This window comes from Solanum lycopersicum, chromosome 2 (assembly GCF_036512215.1).
Source record: "Solanum lycopersicum chromosome 2, SLM_r2.1".
In the NCBI taxonomy this organism is placed as follows: domain Eukaryota; kingdom Viridiplantae; phylum Streptophyta; class Magnoliopsida; order Solanales; family Solanaceae; genus Solanum; species Solanum lycopersicum.
In genome coordinates, this window is record NC_090801.1 from 67,907,603 (window position 1) to 67,930,131 (window position 22,529).

At 37.3% G+C, this 22,529-nt stretch overlaps 3 protein-coding genes across 10 annotated transcripts; 2 read left to right on the top strand and 1 right to left on the bottom strand.

The window, feature by feature from the left end:
* The first annotated feature begins 698 nt into the window (after positions 1 to 698).
* Positions 699 to 3,110, top strand: LYK7 (LysM domain receptor-like kinase 7). The gene has a single exon (XM_004233599.5). The coding sequence runs from the start codon at positions 881 to 883 to the stop codon at positions 2,729 to 2,731; it is 1,851 nt and encodes a 616-aa protein (XP_004233647.1). The 5' UTR covers positions 699 to 880; the 3' UTR covers positions 2,732 to 3,110.
* Positions 3,111 to 3,516: 406 nt separating this feature from the next.
* LOC138341879 (uncharacterized) lies at positions 3,517 to 8,142 on the top strand. Its single transcript, XM_069293930.1, has 3 exons — positions 3,517 to 3,909; positions 6,639 to 6,715; positions 7,318 to 8,142. The coding sequence occupies exon 3, from the start codon at positions 7,321 to 7,323 to the stop codon at positions 7,978 to 7,980; it is 660 nt and encodes a 219-aa protein (XP_069150031.1). The 5' UTR covers positions 3,517 to 3,909; positions 6,639 to 6,715; positions 7,318 to 7,320; the 3' UTR covers positions 7,981 to 8,142.
* A 7,655-nt stretch (positions 8,143 to 15,797) lies between these two features.
* LOC101261676 (protein DA1-related 1) lies at positions 15,798 to 20,396 on the bottom strand. 8 transcript variants are annotated; one of them, XM_069293929.1, is made up of 12 exons: positions 20,086 to 20,396; positions 18,895 to 19,183; positions 18,624 to 18,714; positions 17,992 to 18,142; positions 17,744 to 17,864; positions 17,553 to 17,636; positions 17,307 to 17,426; positions 16,925 to 17,137; positions 16,757 to 16,819; positions 16,553 to 16,668; positions 16,382 to 16,440; positions 15,798 to 16,291 (listed from the first exon to the last, which is right to left on the bottom strand). In XM_069293929.1, exons 2-12 carry the CDS (start codon positions 19,084 to 19,086, stop codon positions 15,954 to 15,956), a joined length of 1,548 nt encoding a protein of 515 aa, XP_069150030.1. In that variant the 5' UTR covers positions 19,087 to 19,183; positions 20,086 to 20,396; the 3' UTR covers positions 15,798 to 15,953. The 8 variants fall into 8 exon arrangements, with proteins under 8 accessions (XP_069150030.1, XP_010316182.1, XP_010316183.1 ...); XM_010317880.4 differs by having other exon boundaries at positions 20,034 to 20,396; XM_010317881.4 differs by having other exon boundaries at positions 20,131 to 20,389.
* Between the last annotated feature and the right edge of the window lie 2,133 nt (positions 20,397 to 22,529).

The window sequence follows — 22,529 nt, forward strand, 5'->3', positions numbered from 1 at the left end:
GCAAAATGAAGGCAGGGCCGGCTGGTTTATTTGCTTAATTTAATGTGACTTGACTTTGTTCAAAAAGGACAACAGGCTAGTGGTTGTTATTATTATTATTATTATTTATTTATTTATTTATGGCCCCTGAATAGAAAGCGAATACCTGTGCAATAACGTGATTAATGTATATTCGAGCTTCTTGTAATCAAATGATTTATGACAGGTATAATACCAGTGGTATATTAAGTTGTGATCATTTTGGACTAAGATCCGGTTGAGTCAGCAGCAATATGGACAATGAGGATTCAAATAGCTGATCCAACTTGCATAGAATTGAGCATAGTAGGAGTTGTTGCTCTTTATATCAAGTTGTGATCAAGTTTAGAGTCTGCTGTCTTAGTTTGCTTTAGCAAAATAATTCTTTTTGGCGCATCTAGTGATCTTACTTTTCTGGGTAAAATATTTATTCCTTGAGTTATTATGATGGACGGCACCTTTATAAGCAGTTGCATCTTAGTTTCTTGCAAGACTGTATAAAACAGAAATTACACGCTAGACCAGCTCAATCAAGCAAGGTCAACAGTTGATGATACAATACATACCGTCTTAGAGAATGATATGAATAGACATTTTGAAACTTCCCGTTTATGCTAATTGTTTAATAGTTAAATGTGGAAAGCCCTAATGGTTGTTAAATGAAAATGTCGTTTAACTAGATTATTGTTTCATTTCGTAAGTGGTCTGCATCAATGTGGTGGCTTCATATTGTCAATGACATATGATGTTTGACTTTACATTGAAGAATATTTTGTGTTTTCACTTGAATTACACTGGCCATAAGGGCATGTACCTCAACTTTCTCAGCTGCCATTGGGTGACTCTGAGACAATAGCATACCATGGGTGATTTTCCACTTATCTTTTTCATAAGTTCCATCATTTTAGCTTCAAAGGTCTATGCCCAACAAAATTATTCAGGCAATACTGTCATGAGTTGTAAAGGAACCAATGAAACAGGAACTACTGCTTCTTTTCTCTATTCTTGCAATGGTGAAAAGTTCTCCTGTCGATCATTCGTGATTTTTAGATCAGATTCTCCTTATAATACTGTTTCTTACATCTCAAAACTCCTATCTTCGAACCCTGATGAGATTGTCCACATCAACAATATTTCAAGGTTTAAAATATTGGATCAGAACCAAGAAGTTATAGTTCCAGTAAATTGTTCATGTTCAGGTCAGTACTATCAGGCTGACACCTCTTATGTTATACCAAGCAAATATGATACCTATTTTCGCATCGCAACCAGCACGTATCAGGGGTTATCTACTTGCAGTGCTGTTATGCATGAAAATGTCTACAATGCACTGGATCTGTTTCCAGGTCTAAATTTGCGGGTACCACTCAGATGTGCCTGTCCTACAAGGGATCAGTCAAGAAATGGTGTGAAATATTTGGTGACTCATTTGGTTACATGGGGAGACAACGTTTCTAGCATTAGCGCGCAGTTCAGTGTCAGTAGTCAAAGTACAGCATATGCAAATGGATTATCTGAAAATTCAGTTCTTTATCCTTTCACAACAGTACTGATTCCTCTGCCAAAAGAACCTTCAAGCTCCGAAACAAGGACAATTAAGAGAGAACACACTGAAACTTCTTACCCTTCTAGGCACAAAATATCATACGGCAGTCTTTTCATTGGAGTCGGAACTGGTGTTTCCCTTGCAGTCCTCTGTTTTATCTTGTTCATTGTCTTAAAACATAAAAAGGAAAATGGAAGAGGTGAAATACTTGGGAACAGAAGACAAGGGAAACAAAAAAGGAACTTGCCAGAACATGTCCTGGAAAGTATAGTTGGTGAAGGTCAAATGATCAAAGTTTATGAATTTGAAGAACTGCTGGCTGCAACTGAAAACTTCAGCTCGCGAAAAAAATTTGGTCATTGTGTTTATAAAGGGGTCCTTCGAGGAAAACTGATGGCCATCAAGGAGATGAGCACAGACATATCAAAGGAGGTTAAATTTCTTGCAAAGATCAACCATTTCAATTTAATTAGCCTCGCTGGTTTCTGTAAGCATCATCAACTATCCTATCTTGTTTTCGAGTTCATGGAAAATGGATCTTTAAAAGAATGGCTTTTCAAGGATGATAACCCCGAGGCTCAGAGCTGGAACTGCAGAATTCGTATTGCCTTAGATATCGCTGATGGTCTAGATTATATTCATAACTTCACAGCTCCAGCTTATGTGCACAATAACATAAGCAGTAACAGTATCTTACTTAACAGACATCTAAGGGCCAAGATTTCAAATTTTAGCCTGGCGCGGTCAGCTAACAATGAGGGAAAGGTAACTTCATCTATGAAATTCATCGAGGGAAACAATGGTTACATGGCACCAGAGTACATTGAAACTGGTCAGGTTACTCCCAAGATAGATATCTATGCATTTGGAATCGTTTTGTTGGAGATAATTACAGGAAAAGGGGCTGTTTTTGAGCAGGATGGAAAAGAAGTACTCCTGTCAGAGACGGTGCTTGAAAGTATGGATGAAGAATCTAAAATTCAAGAACTCACAGATCCAAGGCTACAAGTTAAGCACCCTCTTGGTTACATAATTCAACAGACTGATCTCGTTCTTCGATTGGTGAGATTATGTGCAGCATGCTTGACGATGGAACCTGAAAGAAGACCAAGTGCAAATGAAGTAATATCTACCTTACTCAAAATCCAGTCAGATGTACAAAACTAGAGAACTTGTGTACAAAATGAATAAGTGCTTATATGTTATGTTCAGACAGGTCCCAACAGTGAACTTTTGTTTCTTAAATGTAAAGTTAAAGACTTGGGTGTGGCCTCTATACTGTTCATCTAGTCCCCTTTTCCTTCCTTTTCTCTTTTCTTAGTTTTCACTCAATGGGCTCTGACTCCCAAAATATTAATTCTTCATGGATGCCATCAACTGTTTCAGTTGCAAGAAAAATGCAGAGAATAACCAGACACAAGGACTGCAATATGCATTAAATTGTGGAGAGAGCTCATCGTTCCAATTGCATCTTTTATGTAACTATAGCTTTGCTTGTAAGATTCTCTATTGTCGTATATGGATTCTCTCTATCCTCTTAGCTCAATCTAATGAATTTAGTGATTCATTATAGTTTAACTATTTTTACTATGACCCGCCATCCTAATGCAATCCTCCTCTTTTCTTGTAACTTGGAACAAAGTTTGTAGAACTAGCACAGTTGAAATAAGCTGAAGAAGTAACTCAACCAAAAATGTTTCTGAATAAGATGAAAAATAGGCGAATACCACCATATAATTACAGGGTCTGGCAAACACAATTAACTCCATATAATTGCAGGAGCATGCAAATAAGATATAATTGGATTAGGCCTACATGATCTATCTTCCTCTTCTCCACAATAAAAATGAAGCACCTTTTGGTGGACGATAAGAAAACAAGATACTTGTGCATCAATATGTTTGGATTTCCTTTATATGAATAAGTATATGTAACGATTCAAAAATTTTTTTTTATATAAATAAGAATAAATAAGTATTTAAAGGGCGTAATTGTCCTTTCACGTTTTAAATGAATAAATAAATAAATAAATCAAAAACAGATTTGTATTTATTTATTATTTGACTGATTTTTGAATTAGTCTCCTAATCCAAATAGTCCTCTCTCTCTCACGCTCCTTAACTCTCTTTCTCACGTTCTCCATCTTCATCACATTATTTCTGCCAAAAATATCAACAGTTTTCATGCTTGAAAAACTCACAAAAAATTTTCAAGTAAAAGAAAATAAGTAATCAAAACGTCAAGGCTAAGAGAGGTTCGTCGAGAGAGGTGTGCGTTGAAGTGAATTGGGAGTGGTTTGGAGGAGTTTTCCGGGCAGCAACATTAAAGTTTGAACATCGATTAAGGTATGGGTTTCTTCTCTCTTGGCTCCTTTCCCAAGAGGCCCCTTACGATTCAAGTTATTCATCTCGAAACTAAGGCTGTTTCCCGTTGCATGCCCCTGTCACTAGCTCCCAATGAATTTTAGGTTGGGTATGATTGCTGGTAGATTTAGATGTATATTATGTTTTCGCGATGAATATGATTATGTTTGTGTACTTGGAATCGTATGAAAGGCAACCATGTTTTTCTTGAAATTATGTGTAAGTATGTTACAGTGAATGAGGTTCTTTATGTAATGCTCCAAAAGTTTAATGTAATATGATTGTATATTTTTCGTGAATAAAATGGGGTAAGACGTGAAGTTCATATGAAATGTTAGGTGGCTTGATTGAGGGAGTAATTCTTGGTTAGACGAATCTATAAAAAAAAAAATATAATGTGTAATTAAAACATTATGAATGAACCATGAAATTTCCCTAAGAATTAATGTTAAACTTGATGAAAAAGTGAAGAAAAATCGTAGAATAAATTTCCAGAACTTGAAAACAGACTTTAAAAGAATCTGGAAATTTTTTGAACATCAAAAGAATTAAAAAAAAAAGTTTTGAGGCCTGCAGGGATCGAACCCAGGACCTCCCTGCAGCATGCCTTAATTAAAAAAAAAAATGGGGCTGGCAGGGATCGAACTCGCGACCCCAGCCACGCGCAAAAAAAAAAAAAAAGATTTAAAAGGGAATGCTGGGGGCGGGGATCGAACCCACGACCCCCAGTTCGCGAAAAAAAAAAAAAGGAATAAAAAGGGATGTGAGGCGTGGGGATCGAACCCACGACCTCAGAGTTGAAGGGAGGGGTACAAATATTAAGGAAATAAAGGTGAGGCTGTGGGGGTTCGAACCCACCACCTCACAGCCTCCATTTCCAGCGAAAATAAGAGAAAAATAAAGGGGGCTGTGGGGGTTCGAACCCACAACCTCCCTATTCAAGCGAATGTAATTAAAAATAATAATAATAATAAATTAAAATTCTAATTAAAGTTAAAAAAATTAATTCTCTTATGTAAACATTGAGATTTAATTTAGAATTTTAATTAAAAATAGAATATTAATTCTTTTATGTAAATATTGAGATTTAAATTGGAATTCTAATTAAATTAGAAAATTATTCTTTCATCTAAATGATTGAAATTTAATTTAGAATTCTAATTAAAATAAAACAATTTATTATTTCACGAAAATGTTGAGACTTAACTTAGAGTTCTAAATTTATGAATATTAGAACAAAAATCAATGAAAAATATAAATGATATCCAAATAATTCAAAATTTGGGTTCTCGTGCCCAAACCTCCGTATTGATACATAAGTCATACGTGAGTAAAATATTCAAGAATAATGTAATCTACTTTGATCAAAAATCAAGATCTTGGTATATATACAAGATACATAAGTCTTGTAATACATAATCTTAGGAAAATAAGAATCACTTAACGAACTATAAACGAAGCCCCATGGCTTGTATGTATAGACACATAAGTTTAACATACGTTCAAAAAAATAAGTGAACCTAAGATGTACGTAATGAAATGAAGAATGTGGTGACAATCATGATGTGAGGCTAATGTATATGGAGAGAGCAATCTCAAACGAGCCTAAGTAAATGTTACCAATACGTATTCATCAATGAGGGTGTAAGATAATGAAGAGACCAGTCTCTATAAATACTTTAATGAAAAATATTGAGTTTAAAACACTTAATACTAATAATGAGATGAGAAATCATCTATTGAGCTATGATGCCCTCATACTAGAAGACAACTTCCATGATGTATGAGTTGGATGTAATGGAACTTTATACTGAGCACCGATAGGCTAGCTATGAGCGGTGATGCCTTCTTTCGGGAAGGGCGGAGGTTCACGTAACTCTCATGAGATGAGACTGTCCGGCTTGCCGGGTATGGGTCTCCATACATCTCCTAGTCTTTGAACCTATATTGCCACTATAGGGATCTGGCGGGGTTAAATTCCCATATACGCTAGCATGTTATTGAATCGCTTTGGCCGGTGATTCCACCTCTTTTCGGTGTGGGGAAGACACTGGATTTCATGATGCTCACATGATCTATGTCGGTTAAAGTTAAAGTTCCCAATGAATGAATGAGGCCAGCCTCAAATGAATCATATAAAGAAATGAATGATACCGAAGGTGTTAGGATAGGATAATCAAGAGGTGAGCTAGATTTAGGTAATGACATTAGGTCATTCCTGATCATTGCACAGCAAACCCAATGGAAGTCTTAAACTACATCCTAGGTATAGCTGGTGTTCGCACTGGCCTATGAATGAATTGAAATGAAATACGAACGAATGAATGAAGCAGGCTCTGTGTTTGCTGAAGAAGGCTCCCTAGTTGAGGTCCCATATGTTGAGCCCTCATTTTGGGAAGTCTTAAGGTTAAGTCTATGATAGTAAGGTCTCATGGTATATGAATGAACAATATGAAAGAAACTATGTGCTATATGTTATGTGTTATATGAAGATATTATGTGTTGTGTGCCATACAATAACTATAATGATGCATGTCACTCTCGTGGCATAACCTTCCTAATCTCATTTTAGCAAGTCCACCGACTTGACTTCCAAAAATCATGTTGTTAGGAAAGAGCTATTCTTTCTCATGCATGTCCCTGGTGTGTGCTTGCATATACCCATACTTAGTACAAGTGTGTACTAATTCCATACAAACATCTACTTTTAGGTGCAGGCACAGGTGTACGGTAGAGCTACAAGTTCTTTGTTGCAGCTATCTGGACGTCAGCATTCATCCGGAGTTTGGTAGGTCCTTATGCCTTCGAGGATGCTACTGTTTTACATTCTAGCGTAGTTTTAGAGTTGAGCTAGTGGGGCATGTTCCACTAGCGTTTCTTTCCTGTTTTGGTTCAGACTTTGTATTGGTGCTATTTTGGCCGATATACAATTAATATTTAATGAATTATTTCTTTCAGTTGCTTATCTCTTAAAGGTTAGATGGTTGATGATGAACGATTACGAAATGTTAAGAATGTTCAGCAAGTATGATTAAAGAATCAAAAATTCCAAATTTTCCGCTAAAATTAATCTATGTAAAGTAAGAATGACGTAAGTAGGCTTGTCTGCGACCTCTGAGAGGTCAACGACGCCGGTCTCGTCTGGGGTCTAGATTCCGGTCGTGACAAAGTTGGTATCAGAGCGCTAGGTTAAATTCCTAGAATAATGAGTTCACATCAACCACATTGAGTAGTTTCTAAGTCATGGTAGTGAAGTGCACCACTATCCTGGATTAGAGACTGCATGATGCGTAGGAAAAACTTCCCTTTTTCTGATCTTATCGTGCTTATCCTAATGTTTGAATTCTTGGTGTTATGAACGTGTCTAACATCAATCTTGTTGTTTTTCAGAGAATGAATACTTGGAGGACTAAGGGTCGGAGGACGGGAGCAGCTGCAGCTAGGGGTAATCAGAATCCACCCCAGGCTCCAGCTGAAGGAGTGGCTATGCCTGTTAACCCAGCTGGGTTGACTGATGCGGAGGTGAGGGCATCTCTAGCCCAGATGGCACAGGCCATCACAATGCAAGCCCAAGCTATGACTGCCCAAGTCAACCGGCAGGATGTTCTAAGGGAAAACCCACCGGTTCGCAGCATAGCTGACAGACTGCGAGACTTCACGAGGATGAATCCTCCAATTTTCACAGGGGCTAAGACTTCAGAAGATCCTCAGGAATTTATAGACGAGTTGCATAAGATACTGGTGGCCATGGGGGCCACTGATATTGAGAAGGCTGAGTTGGCTTCCTACCAGCTCAAAGATGTTGCACAGACTTGGTGCAAAATGTGGCGAGATAACCGTGTCCTAGGAGAGGTGCCAGTCACCTGGGAGCTGTTCAAGACAGCATTTTTGGAAAGGTTCTTCCCTAGAGAGATGAAAGAGGCCAAGGTTGAGGAGTTCATCAACCTCAAGCAAGGATCCATGACTGTCAGGGAGTATTCCCTGAAGTTTGTGAAGTTATCAAGGTATGTACTTCCCTTAGTATTTGATAACAAGAATGATGAGAGTACTTAACTTTGTTGAAATTATCCAGGTATGCTACTCCCTTGGTTTCTACCAGCAGGGAGGAGATGAGCAGATTCCTCACAGGAATCAATGGAGACCTGGAGGAGGATTGTCGGGCTGCGATGCTCCATGATAATATGGACCTTTCTAGATTAATGATGCATGTCCAGCAGGTAGAGGACAGCCGAAAGAGGAGAGGTGTACGTGATGTTAGGAGGCCTAGGCCTCAAGATCAGGCAGGTCCCAGCCATGGAGGCCATAGAAATAATTTTGGCGTCCGCGAGCAGCCCAAATTTAAGAAGGGGCAACAGAGTGCTGGTAATTCTGACCCTCAGAGAAATACAACACCTAGAGGAGGCAGACCCGAACCCAAGAGGGGCAATGGAGGTGAGATGCAGCGCCCAAGGAAGGCTTGTACTAAGTGCGGCCGAACTCACCTTGGGGAATGCAGGCAGGGCACTAATGCCTGCTTTGGTTGTGGTAAGAGTGGACACATGGTCAGAGATTGTCCCCAGAACAGAGGTCAGGCTGGGGGTAATGCTCAGCCTAGGCCTACCCCACAGGGTGCAGCAGCAGCCGAGCCTCCCAAGAGGAACAGATTTTATGCCTTGAAAGGTAGGGAGGAGCAGGAGAAGTCCGCTGATGTGGTCACAGGTATGCTGCAAATATTCTCAACTTCTGTTTATGCCTTACTTGATCCAGGGTCTACGCTTTCCTTTGTGACTCCTCTACTTGCCCTTACTTTTAAAGTACTACCTGAAGTCCTGCATGATCCTATAGTGGTTAGTACGCCTTTAGGAGAAAATGTGAAAGCTGATAGGGTATACCAGAATTGCCCAATAGTTGTGAGTGGCAGGGCTATGTGTGCAAACTTGATTGAGTTACCCATGCATGATTTTGATATTATTCTTGGCATGGATTGGCTTCACAGCCATTATGCTTGCTTGGACTGTCGTAGTAGAGTGGTGAGGTTTCGTTTCCCTAATGAAGAAGAGTTAGTCTGGGAGGGGTACAATCCGACTCGCCCTAACCCCTTGATTTCAAATCTTAAGGCCAATAAAATGATGGCCAAAGGGTTACTATGTCATCTTGTGAGTGTTAATGACTTAGATCATGACGTTCCTTCCATAGACTCAGTGCCTGTGGTAAATGAATTCCTAGATGTGTTTCCTGAAGATTTGCCTGGAGTCCCTCCCCTTCGAGAGATTGACTTTGGTATCGATTTAGAACCCGATACTAAACCAATCTCGATTCCTCCTTATAGAATGGCTCCAGCAGAACTCAAGGAGTTGAAGCTGCAGTTAAAAGATCTCACTGATAAGGGTTTCATTCAACCGAGCATATCCCCTTGGGGCGCTCCAGTGTTGTTTGTAAAGAAGAAGGATGGGACCCTTAGAATGTGTATCGATTATCGGCAGCTCAACAAAGTCACTATAAAGAATAAGTATCCACTCCCCAGAATTGATGATTTGTTCGATCAGCTCCAAGGGTCTAGTTTCTTCTCTAAAATTGATCTTCGTTCAGGGTATCACCAGCTTAGGGTTAGGGATGGGGATGTCCCAAAGACAGCTTTTCGTACCCGATATGGTCATTATGAATTCTTGGTTATGTCATTCGGTCTCACGAATGCACCTGCTGCATTTATGGACCTCATGAACAGAGTCTTCCGTGAATACCTTGACTCTTTCGTCATAGTATTCATTGATGACATTCTCATCTACTCTAAGACCAAGGAAGAGCATGCACAGCATTTGAGACTAACCTTGCAGGTACTTAGACATCATCAGTTGTATGCCAAATTCAGCAAGTGTGAATTCTGGCTGAGGTCAGTGACCTTCCTGGGCCATGTTGTGTCCGATCAAGGTGTAGAAGTGGACCCCAGAGAGACTGAAGCCGTTAAGAAGTGGCCAAAGCCTCTTACACCCACCGATATCCGTAGCTTTCTGGGATTGGCTGGTTACTACCGCAGGTTCGTGGAGGGATTTTCTTCCATTGCTGCCCCACTTACAGCCTTGACAAAGAAGAAATCCAAGTATGAATGGACGGAGACTTGTGAGAAGAGTTTCCAGGAGCTCAAGGACAGACTCACTTCAGCCCCAGTGCTTACTCTGCCTAAGAGTGGCGAGAATTACACTGTCTATTGTGATGCATCTAGGGTTGGTTTGGGATGTGTTCTTATGCAGGCTGGTAAGGTGATAGCCTATGCTTCCAGACAGCTCAAGGTTCATGAAAAGAATTATCCCACTCATGACTTGGAGTTGGCAGCTGTGGTGTTTGCATTGAAGCTGTGGAGGCATTATCTTTATGGAGTACATGTGGATGTGTTCACAGATCATAAGAGTCTCCAGTACGTGTTCACGCAGAGGGAGCTGAATCTACGACAACGCAGATGGTTGGAACTGCTGAAGGATTATGACATGAATGTGCACTATCATCCAGGTAAGGCTAATGTTGTGGCTGATGCTTTGAGCAGGATGAGCATGGGGAGTACAGCCCACGTTGAGGATGAGAAGAAGGAGCTAGTGAAAGAGGTACACAGACTGGCCAGACTGGGTGTGCGGTTGGTTGACTCTACTAGTGGAGGTGTTTCAGTTCACCCTAGTTCTGAATCATCCCTGATAGTGGAAGTCAAGAAGGGTCAGCATCTTGATCCGGTGTTGATGGAGATGAAGGACTCAGTGTTGTTAAAAATGAATGAGTCTTTTGCTTTGGGAGATGATGGCATACTTAGATACCAGAACCGGTTGTGCGTACCAGATGTAGATGATTTACGGACCAAGATTGTTACAGAGGCCCATGGGTCCAGATATTCCATACATCCAGGTTCCACAAAAATGTATCATGATCTTAAGCAGATTTATTGGTGGGATGGCATGAAGAGGGATATTGCAGACTGTGTGGCTAAGTGTCCTAATTGTCAGCAGGTTAAGGCAGAGCATCTTAAGCCTGGTGGTCTGACTCAGATCATTGAGGTTCCGACTTGGAAATGGGAGGCCATTAATATGGACTTCGTAGTTGGTCTTTCGAGGACTAGGAGGCAGCATGACTCTATATGGGTTGTTGTGGACAGATTGACTAAGTCTGCCCACTTTATCCCAGTGAAGTCTACTTACAGGGCCGAGGATTACGCGAGACTTTACATTGATGAGATTGTGAGATGGCATGGGATCCCTTTGTCTATTATTTCAGATAGAGGAGCTCAGTTTACTTCACATTTTTGGAGATCTTTCCAGAAAAGCTTAGGCACGCAGGTGAAACTTAGCACTGCCTTTCATCCTCAGACAGATGGGCAGGCAGAGCGCACTATTCAGACATTGGAGGACATGTTAAGGGCGTGTGTGATCGACTTTAGAGGTAATTGGGATGACCATCTACCTTTGATAGAGTTCTCGTATAATAATAGCTATCACTCCAGCATTGGGATGGCACCGTTTGAGGCATTGTATGGTAGGAGGTGTAGATCTCCAGTTGGGTGGTTCGAGGTTGGAGAGTCATCTATTTTGGGTCCAGAGATCATTCATGAGGCCTTGGAGAAAGTTAGACTGATTAGGGACAGGTTGTCTACTGCTTACAGCCGACAAAAATCATATGCAGACAACAGAAAACGACCCTTAGAATTTAACGTTGGTGACCAGGTCTACTTGAAGATATCTCCTATGAAAGGGGTGATGAGATTTGGTAGAAAAGGGAAGCTTAGTCCGAGATATGTGGGGCCATATGAGATCCTACAACGCGTGGGTGAGGTGGCCTATGAGTTAGCATTGCCTGCGGAGCTAGCTTCTGTTCATCCAGTCTTTCATGTCTCTATGTTGAAGAAGTGCCTAGGTGATCCAGCATCAATCCTACCTGTAGAAGGTTTGGGGGTTGGTGAAGACTTGTCCTATGAGGAAATACCTGTTGAAATCTTAGACAGACAGGTCAAGCGGCTAAGGAACAAGGAGATTGCCACAGTGAAGGTATTATGGAGAAACCATCTTGTTGAGGGTGCTACGTGGGAGGCCGAGGCCGACATGAGATCCCGATATCCACATCTTTTCAACTCTTGAGGTTAGGCTTCCTACTCATAAGACTATAGTTCCTTATCTCTTCGTATTTGTTGCTATTGGCTGATTGTACATAGCAATTAAGTTATGATCTGATTGGCATTATGAGGTGTAATGGTAGTGTCATTCGGGGACGAATGTTCCTAAGGGGGGGATAATGTAACGATTCAAAAAAATTTTTTTATATAAATAAGAATAAATAAGTATTTAAAGGGCGTAATTGTCCTTTCACGTTTTAAATGAATAAATAAATAAATAAATCAAAAACAGATTTGTATTTATTTATTATTTGACTGATTTTTGAATTAGTCTCCTAATCCAAATAGTCCTCTCTCTCTCACGCTCCTTAACTCTCTTTCTCACGTTCTCCATCTTCATCACATTATTTCTGCCAAAAATATCAACAGTTTTCATGCTTGAAAAACTCACAAAAAATTTTCAAGTAAAAGAAAATAAGTAATCAAAACGTCAAGGCTAAGAGAGGTTCGTCGAGAGAGGTGTGCGTTGAAGTGAATTGGGAGTGGTTTGGAGGAGTTTTCCGGGCAGCAACATTAAAGTTTGAACATCGATTAAGGTATGGGTTTCTTCTCTCTTGGCTCCTTTCCCAAGAGGCCCCTTACGATTCAAGTTATTCATCTCGAAACTAAGGCTGTTTCCCGTTGCATGCCCCTGTCACTAGCTCCCAATGAATTTTAGGTTGGGTATGATTGCTGGTAGATTTAGGTGTATATTATGTTTTCGCGATGAATATGATTATGTTTGTGTACTTGGAATCGTATGAAAGACAACCATGTTTTTCTTGAAATTATGTGTAAGTATGTTACAGTGAATGAGGTTCTTTATGTAATGCTCCAAAAGTTTAATGTAATATGATTGTATATTTTTCGTGAATAAAATGGGGTAAGACGTGAAGTTCATATGAAATGTTAGGTGGCTTGATTGAGGGAGTAATTCTTGGTTAGACGAATCTATAAAAAAAAAAATATAATGTGTAATTAAAACATTATGAATGAACCATGAAATTTCCCTAAGAATTAATGTTAAACTTGATGAAAAAGTGAAGAAAAATCGTAGAATAAATTTCCAGAACTTGAAAACAGACTTTAAAAGAATCTGGAAATTTTTTGAACATCAAAAGAATTAAAAAAAAAAGTTTTGAGGCCTGCAGGGATCGAACCCAGGACCTCCCTGCAGCATGCCTTAATTAAAAAAAAATGGGGCTGGCAGGGATCGAACTCGCGACCCCAGCCACGCGCAAAAAAAAAAAAAAGATTTAAAAGGGAATGCTGGGGGCGGGGATCGAACCCACGACCCCCAGTTCGCGAAAAAAAAAAAAAGGAATAAAAAGGGATGTGAGGCGTGGGGATCGAACCCACGACCTCAGAGTTGAAGGGAGGGGTACAAATATTAAGGAAATAAAGGTGAGGCTGTGGGGGTTCGAACCCACCACCTCACAGCCTCCATTTCCAGCGAAAATAAGAGAAAAATAAAGGGGGCTGTGGGGGTTCGAACCCACAACCTCCCTATTCAAGCGAATGTAATTAAAAATAATAATAATAATAAATTAAAATTCTAATTAAAGTTAAAAAAATTAATTCTCTTATGTAAACATTGAGATTTAATTTAGAATTTTAATTAAAAATAGAATATTAATTCTTTTATGTAAATATTGAGATTTAAATTGGAATTCTAATTAAATTAGAAAATTATTCTTTCATCTAAATGATTGAAATTTAATTTAGAATTCTAATTAAAATAAAACAATTTATTATTTCACGAAAATGTTGAGACTTAACTTAGAGTTCTAAATTTATGAATATTAGAACAAAAATCAATGAAAAATATAAATGATATCCAAATAATTCAAAATTTGGGTTCTCGTGCCCAAACCTCCGTATTGATACATAAGTCATACGTGAGTAAAATATTCAAGAATAATGTAATCTACTTTGATCAAAAATCAAGATCTTGGTATATATACAAGATACATAAGTCTTGTAATACATAATCTTAGGAAAATAAGAATCACTTAACGAACTATAAACGAAGCCCCATGGCTTGTATGTATAGACACATAAGTTTAACATACGTTCAAAAAAATAAGTGAACCTAAGATGTACGTAATGAAATGAAGAATGTGGTGACAATCATGATGTGAGGCTAATGTATATGGAGAGAGCAATCTCAAACGAGCCTAAGTAAATGTTACCAATACGTATTCATCAATGAGGGTGTAAGATAATGAAGAGACCAGTCTCTATAAATACTTTAATGAAAAATATTGAGTTTAAAACACTTAATACTAATAATGAGATGAGAAATCATCTATTGAGCTATGATGCCCTCATACTAGAAGACAACTTCCATGATGTATGAGTTGGATGTAATGGAACTTTATACTGAGCACCGATAGGCTAGCTATGAGCGGTGATGCCTTCTTTCGGGAAGGGCGGAGGTTCACGTAACTCTCATGAGATGAGACTGTCCGGCTTGCCGGGTATGGGTCTCCATACATCTCCTAGTCTTTGAACCTATATTGCCACTATAGGGATCTGGCGGGGTTAAATTCCCATATACGCTAGCATGTTATTGAATCGCTTTGGCCGGTGATTCCACCTCTTTTCGGTGTGGGGAAGACACTGGATTTCATGATGCTCACATGATCTATGTCGGTTAAAGTTAAAGTTCCCAATGAATGAATGAGGCCAGCCTCAAATGAATCATATAAAGAAATGAATGATACCGAAGGTGTTAGGATAGGATAATCAAGAGGTGAGCTAGATTTAGGTAATGACATTAGGTCATTCCTGATCATTGCACAGCAAACCCAATGGAAGTCTTAAACTACATCCTAGGTATAGCTGGTGTTCGCACTGGCCTATGAATGAATTGAAATGAAATACGAACGAATGAATGAAGCAGGCTCTGTGTTTGCTGAAGAAGGCTCCCTAGTTGAGGTCCCATATGTTGAGCCCTCATTTTGGGAAGTCTTAAGGTTAAGTCTATGATAGTAAGGTCTCATGGTATATGAATGAACAATATGAAAGAAACTATGTGCTATATGTTATGTGTTATATGAAGATATTATGTGTTGTGTGCCATACAATAACTATAATGATGCATGTCACTCTCGTGGCATAACCTTCCTAATCTCATTTTAGCAAGTCCACCGACTTGACTTCCAAAAATCATGTTGTTAGGAAAGAGCTATTCTTTCTCATGCATGTCCCTGGTGTGTGCTTGCATATACCCATACTTAGTACAAGTGTGTACTAATTCCATACAAACATCTACTTTTAGGTGCAGGCACAGGTGTACGGTAGAGCTACAAGTTCTTTGTTGCAGCTATCTGGACGTCAGCATTCATCCGGAGTTTGGTAGGTCCTTATGCCTTCGAGGATGCTACTGTTTTACATTCTAGCGTAGTTTTAGAGTTGAGCTAGTGGGGCATGTTCCACTAGCGTTTCTTTCCTGTTTTGGTTCAGACTTTGTATTGGTGCTATTTTGGCCGATATACAATTAATATTTAATGAATTATTTCTTTCAGTTGCTTATCTCTTAAAGGTTAGATGGTTGATGATGAACGATTACGAAATGTTAAGAATGTTCAGCAAGTATGATTAAAGAATCAAAAATTCCAAATTTTCCGCTAAAATTAATCTATGTAAAGTAAGAATGACGTAAGTAGGCTTGTCTGCGACCTCTGAGAGGTCAACGACGCCGGTCTCGTCTGGGGTCTAGATTCCGGTCGTGACAGTATACAAGTTGAAGCAGACACAAGGGTATTAAACGCAGATCTTATTGCTGCATTTACTCTTTATCTTTTAATTATTGTGTAATGATTATAATTGTATGTGCTATGTGGTCCTACAAAACTAGTATAGAAGGTTTGTTACAACATCCGCGTGGAAGTGGAAACACTCGGAATGACTGAAAATTTTAACACGGGTAGGTTCCTGTAAGCCGGATGTGATCAAGTGTCGTCTTAAGGCCATACTTGAGCACTGCCTTGTTACCTTCTCTGAATCCATCCCCATAAGCTGCTGATGTATCTGATTCAATTTGGTGCTTAAAAAAATCACCCAGTTTCTTCTCAAAGTCGGAGCGCTTCCCTTTCTTTGATGAAGTAGATGGTGATGAAGATGATGATGAGGATGCAGAGGTAGATGCAGAAGTTGAAGTACTGCCAGAACCAGCTATAATTTCCGAGTCCAACCACATGTGAGCTAAAACTTGGCAGATACCTTCTTCCACTTCTGGACTTAAACTCGGATAACCTAATAAACATTTAAATGGAGAACTTATCTTTAGAATCTTAACATATAAAAGGATATCACATTCAAGTGTCATCAAAATAAAACATCCACCTTTAAGCCGCAACCATGCATGCATCATTTCATGAGCCAGAATTGAACCAGTCAATAACCTGAAAAAGTCATGAGTAAATTTGTCTTCAGATAGAGTGAAGTAAGAATATCTTATGAGGTATGATTTTTAGACCATTCTATTAAGCATGAAAGAAGTGTGACATTTATTACCTAGGAAGACCATACAAAATTAGAATAGCTGTCACTTCACAGTGTCGAATTAACCTGTAAGGCTCTGTAAACATATCTAAAATCCGATAACCACCAATCCGTGGTCTCCTTGAAATCTGAATTATTTGTATGAATCAAGACATATTTCATTTTGAACAGTATATGGACATTTAAGAAAAGTGCAGAAAAAGGGAAGACTCATACACTGCTAATGGTCTGTTCCTCGGACAGGCAGAGTCCTCGAGTCTCAGGCATGTGATGATGACCCTATCAAGACGAAAAAAAATGGAAGTTGGATGTTAGGTAACAGCTTTCTCAGACTGTGATTGTATAGCGTCTTTAGAAATGGATAATTCTGAACAGAACTCTTACGTTCTTTTCTCCTTCCATTGCTTCATTTAATGCTTGTCTTTCAACTAGAAGCAAAGGAATTTGCTGCTCTACTTTCATATTTAAACCTTCATAAAATTCTTGTATCTCAAGATAAAGGGGTTGACATTCATGAGTGTCCATTATTGAAGAGTCCAAGCACTCTAGACACAGCTTCCTACCATCTTCAAGTATCAGATATCTGGCATCTACGGGCTACAAAAACAAGAAATCTTAACATTACTCAACAAGAACAAGAGAAAAAAGAATGTCTCAGGTTTAAACATATATTCAGGTTTTATAGTATTCCTATTTGTTCTGCTAATCTTTAAAGACATATATGCACTTTAAAGAAATGTTACAATAGTTAGTGGCAGCAGCTAACCTCCATTCTCTCACAACTGCAACAACGAGGCGTCCCATCAGTTTCATGTGATGGGCAATACTTCTGAAGCCAGAAAGGATGAGCCCTATATTCAATTAGACCAGCCGGATTTGTTGGAATCTAAGCACATAGAAGTCGAGGAGAAATACAAAAAATATGGTTAGTCATATTTTACCAGAATGAAGCTGTTGGATGCAGTAAAGCTCATGGTGCAATACCACAAACAAGAATGAATGCAACACTTACAAAGCTCTTGCATACATCACATTTTGGGTGATGCTGTTCCTTGTAGCATGATTTATGGTATGGACGGTTATCTGACATTGAAAACTGTAAAAGACAAGAAATTAATTGCTTTAATATTCAACAAGTCAAGATAGTAACTGAAAGAACCATGGATAAAAACTTATTCGAGTAAAATTTGACTACATTTAGACCTCATAGTCGGAAATTGGTTGATTGCAACCATGGCAACGGAAACATTCTGGATGCCAAACAGCTCCCATGCAACTTAAATATCTTCCATGTCCAATTTCAGCATTGCAACCGGCACAGACCCTACAATCAGACACATCAGTACAAGGATATGTTAACAAGGACATGATGAGAGAATAAAATTACAACTCAATTAAGAGATAAAATAGTTAAAAGTACTTTTATTCCAAAAGAATAGAAGAGGTGTTACCTATACCCATACGGAAACGAGTATGAGAGTGAGGGAAAGGGACTTCCATAATCATATCGAGGTGGTGGTGGTGGTGGAGACGACTCCACATTCAAACTTTCCTGAAGGGCCTTGGCGAGAGCCTCGTCTTCCTCCAAATGGGGTTCACTCTCTATTAGGTAGCAGCAGAAGATTAAGATACACATTGATTTGCAATTAAGCACCAATATACTAGAGCTGCATAAAACATTACAAACTAACCTAGATACTATAACCCCTAAATCCACAATTATCCTGACAAAAGAAGCAACAGTAAATAGGTCCTATTCCATCAGACCATGCTTGACAAAAACATCATTTTTCTGATTGATTCTGCATTTATAACCACACAATTTCTCAAAAAGAAAGAAAAAACTTAGGACAAGAGTTGCAGATTTATGCAAACACAACAATATCAATAAGGTGAGTGTTTGCCAAATACTTCAGATATACCATACAATTCTATAATGAAGTCACTGAAAAACTTGTCGAGTGGAGAGAGACAGAAAGTTGTCATTGTTTACCTTATTATTTATTCATCAGATGATCTAGACAAGAAATCAATCTTTACAAAATGGATGACATTCATATTAAATCCTAATAATGTTACTTACCAATTACTTTTTTCCCCTTCTGATCCTCTTCTGCTAGAGAAAGTGCAATGGCACGATCAATTTCTTCTTTATCAAAATCTGACGATTCATCCTACACTCGGTCCGTATTATCATATTCAGTTAGCAAGGGAAAGACTTAACTAAAAGCTAGAACTCTGTGACCATTTTCTCAGCAACATAGCCTGGGAAAATGCTCAATTTATAATGCACTAATCAAATGTTAGAAAACACAGAACAACTTAAAGCAATTAGCAATAGAATCACTGATTACCACTGATGTAGTTGGTCCGTCCCAAGTAGTACTGTCCTGATACCCTCCATGATATTGTTCTCCTTCATGCCCCGAATGATATTGCCCTCCATCGTAGCCCCCATGATATTGCGCACCCTCATACCCACTATGGTATTGTCCACCGGAGATCCTGTGTGTGGAACCTCCAAATATCTTTTCTAACCAACCCATAACACAATTTCCTGTCCCTGGTGTACAACAACTACGCCTCAATCCCAAACAAGTTGAAGTTGGCTATATGAATCCAAAACTGGTAAGCAATAAACACCTGCAAAGCCAAAAAAGGATATTTATTAGGAACTGCTTGTGAACTGGATCATCTGTATCTGCTAGCAATCTCGAATTGATCCTATAAGTAACAAAACTAACATGAACTATCGGCAGAGTTGAAACTGCTCATCTATAAATTAATGATCAAGAAAATCACAAAAAAGATAAGGTAGCATCTGAATACTAAAGTAAATTCAACATGACTACTAACAGAACCGATAATCAGCTGAGGGAAAACGACAATCTTCTCGAAAATTGTAATATCAGCATAATATATTGGTCATCATAAACAAGTTGCCCTCATCAGTACAAAATAATGACCACCCACCAACCGTCAGAAAGACAACCGACTATTGATTTGAGGTCTACATAAAAGACCAGAGAAAAACATTTGAATTACTATGATCCAAGTTAAAAGAAACAGGGAAAAAGTGGTTATATGTTTGGAGTCTCACTTCCAAATGAATCAGTACAAAGCATCAAATTTCAGTTTGAAGGTAGGTCATGTACCAAGAACCGGAGATGACACTAAAGATACCCATATCCCCACCATTCTAAACAAGAATAAAAACTTGTCAAAATTACAAAACAGAGGTTCAGAGGAACATTCCAGTGGAAGTGTGAATAAGATTTTAAAAAAGTAAGCCAGAAAAAGGAGAAACCAAATGAAAGGAATTGAATTCCACCGAAAATATAAGCCCAATTTTTTTTAAAAAAAAAAACAACTTTGTCAAAGAAGAGTAATTAGATCGGCGAAAATTGAATAAAAGGATGATTATGAGAAAAGCTTAATTATTTCAAAATTGGAAAAAGTTTTGTGCTTTTGTTGAAAGGTGGGACCTTTGTACCATTGATTTGGTATCATCAGTCCACAATATGTCAAAACCCCATTAACTTAACTGCTAAACTTTTTCAAGAAAATGCGTCAGCAGAGAAAGAGAAGACCATTTATGTTGTCACTATTGAATCTTTTGGCCTTTTTCTCCAAGTGGGAACTCTACATTTGAACTTGATTAATAAGCCTTGCAATTTAATTACTCAGCTGTATTTTTCTGGTAAAAAAATGAAGAAGAAATGAAATTACTTGATCGAGAGTGAAGTATTTTGAGTGGGAGTTTAAGGATGTGTAGCAGGTAGGAAGTACAAATCAGAGCTGAGAAAATTGACAAGTGGCCAAATAATAATCCTATCAATCTTTGCTTAAACTTCTGACACCAAGTGACTGTCTACTTTGTATTCTCCTATAAAAATCAATTTGTCTTTCCCAAACTTTTACTTTACAAAAATACATTTCACCTGATCTGTTTTCGCTTTAAAAATATCTAGGCGTTTGACTGAAAACAAGTTATTTCAAGATAAATTATCATAAAGTTAGTTATCCTCATATAACTTTATCTTCTCATATAATAATATAAATTGTGAGATAAGTTATTTTAAATAAAATAATCAAATAAAATTAAAAAAAAAAAATTTATCACTATTATTTTTAATCTTACGCACCAAACAACCCTGACAGTTACTTGCTGACACTTGATTACTTCTCCATGTTGCACGTAATAATAACCGAACCAAGTTTACCTACAGTTAATTATTTTGGTAAATTTTATAAGCTTTCAATGTATACCAATTTTTTTTGAATTATACCTCTATAGTGAGATATCTTAAACCTTTTGTTTTTATCGTATTTATAATTTTCGAGGGAAGGAAATTCAATTAAGCCACTTATTTATGGTTTAGATAAAAATCCATTCAACTTTTTAAAAAAAGGAACCAAATTGATCAAATAATTTATTTTTAGTTGGGTTTGATTTAATTTAATTTTATATATATAAAAAAATTAATATTATTTGATTTGATTATGATTTTGTTCGAAAAATCGAATTGAACTGATAAATTACATCCATATATGCATATATAATATGTTATTTTATAGACAATTTTAAAGTTCTCATAGACATTTGTTTATAAATTACTAGTTTCCGAAAACGTGCGTTGCACGTTTATCCTAAAATACTTCATACAATGTTTGTAGCGCAAATAATAAATTTAAACAATATATATATATCAAGAATTAACTATTATGCATGAAAAAAATACTACTTTCAATCACATTTGTTACCGACCCAAAGGTATATATGTACATTTCACAAATTTCGTAAATAATTCATTTCCTCGTAAATTCAAAAAATAATGAAGTTACAGTGGTTCATCAACTTATAAGACACCATTGATTCTCTTTATCTTCATTTTTATTCTCTTCATGTTCATTTTTTTCTTTCTTTAATTTTTTTGTTAGTGAGTTGGATTCACTTGTACAGAATCACATCAATTTTTTGTCTTGTAGGATATTCCACTGATTGTCATGAATGTAGTGATAAAGCTAGAAGTCTTTCTTCTTGTCCTTGTGTAAAAGATTCTTTTTTTGGATAATCCAATTAAGTGTACCGTCTCAACTTCTATAAAATAATTTTTATTTAAAAATCAAACCAAAATTTTATTAAGAACATATCAACTTACACAAAAATAATTAATTGCATATAAGGAACAATGATTTATTACCTGAAAATTGATACCACTTGAAACAGTTCAATCTGTGTTGCTTCACTTACTGCATCATCACTATGAAATATTAGCGTCATTTCTTAATTGTATCTTCATAAAAAAAAGTCAAATTTAAAAAATTTATTAGTAGTTGAAATATTCAACAATTTAGATGAGTTCAAATAAAGATAAATAAAACATTATAACAAACTCATATAAAAAAAATAAAGATAACATGATTACATGAGAAAGTATAATATATAATATAGGAAAATAGAGAATCTGCTAATAGAAGATAAAAACATTACAAATTAAGTGATCCAAGAAGTGTCATTATCTTCTTGAGAGTGTGGAAAGATTATGAAGGTGTGAATATTAATGATGAGATAGTGGAGGTGTGGTATTAATACACATTATGACAAAATTACACCTAAAACTGATCAGATAGAGAAATGAAAAGTTTCTCTAATACGTTTTTGTAATAACTTTATAATTAATTATTTTTACAACTATTCATTCTCCTACATTATTTTAACAATAAGTGAATCAACTTAATTAACAATTTAAGCACATTTAATATTTAATTAATTAATTATTTTATAATATTTTAATTTAGTATAAGGCTAAAATGGTAATTCAACTTTTAAGTTTTGGCCTTCATGCTTATAATAATATATGATTACTGAAAGAAAAAAGTCATCACGAGAACATTTATCTTATTATTTTCATATATAAAGATATCTATGACAATTCTTTGTAGGATTGAACAAGTCAATGTCGAAAATTCTCTAGTGTGAATAATT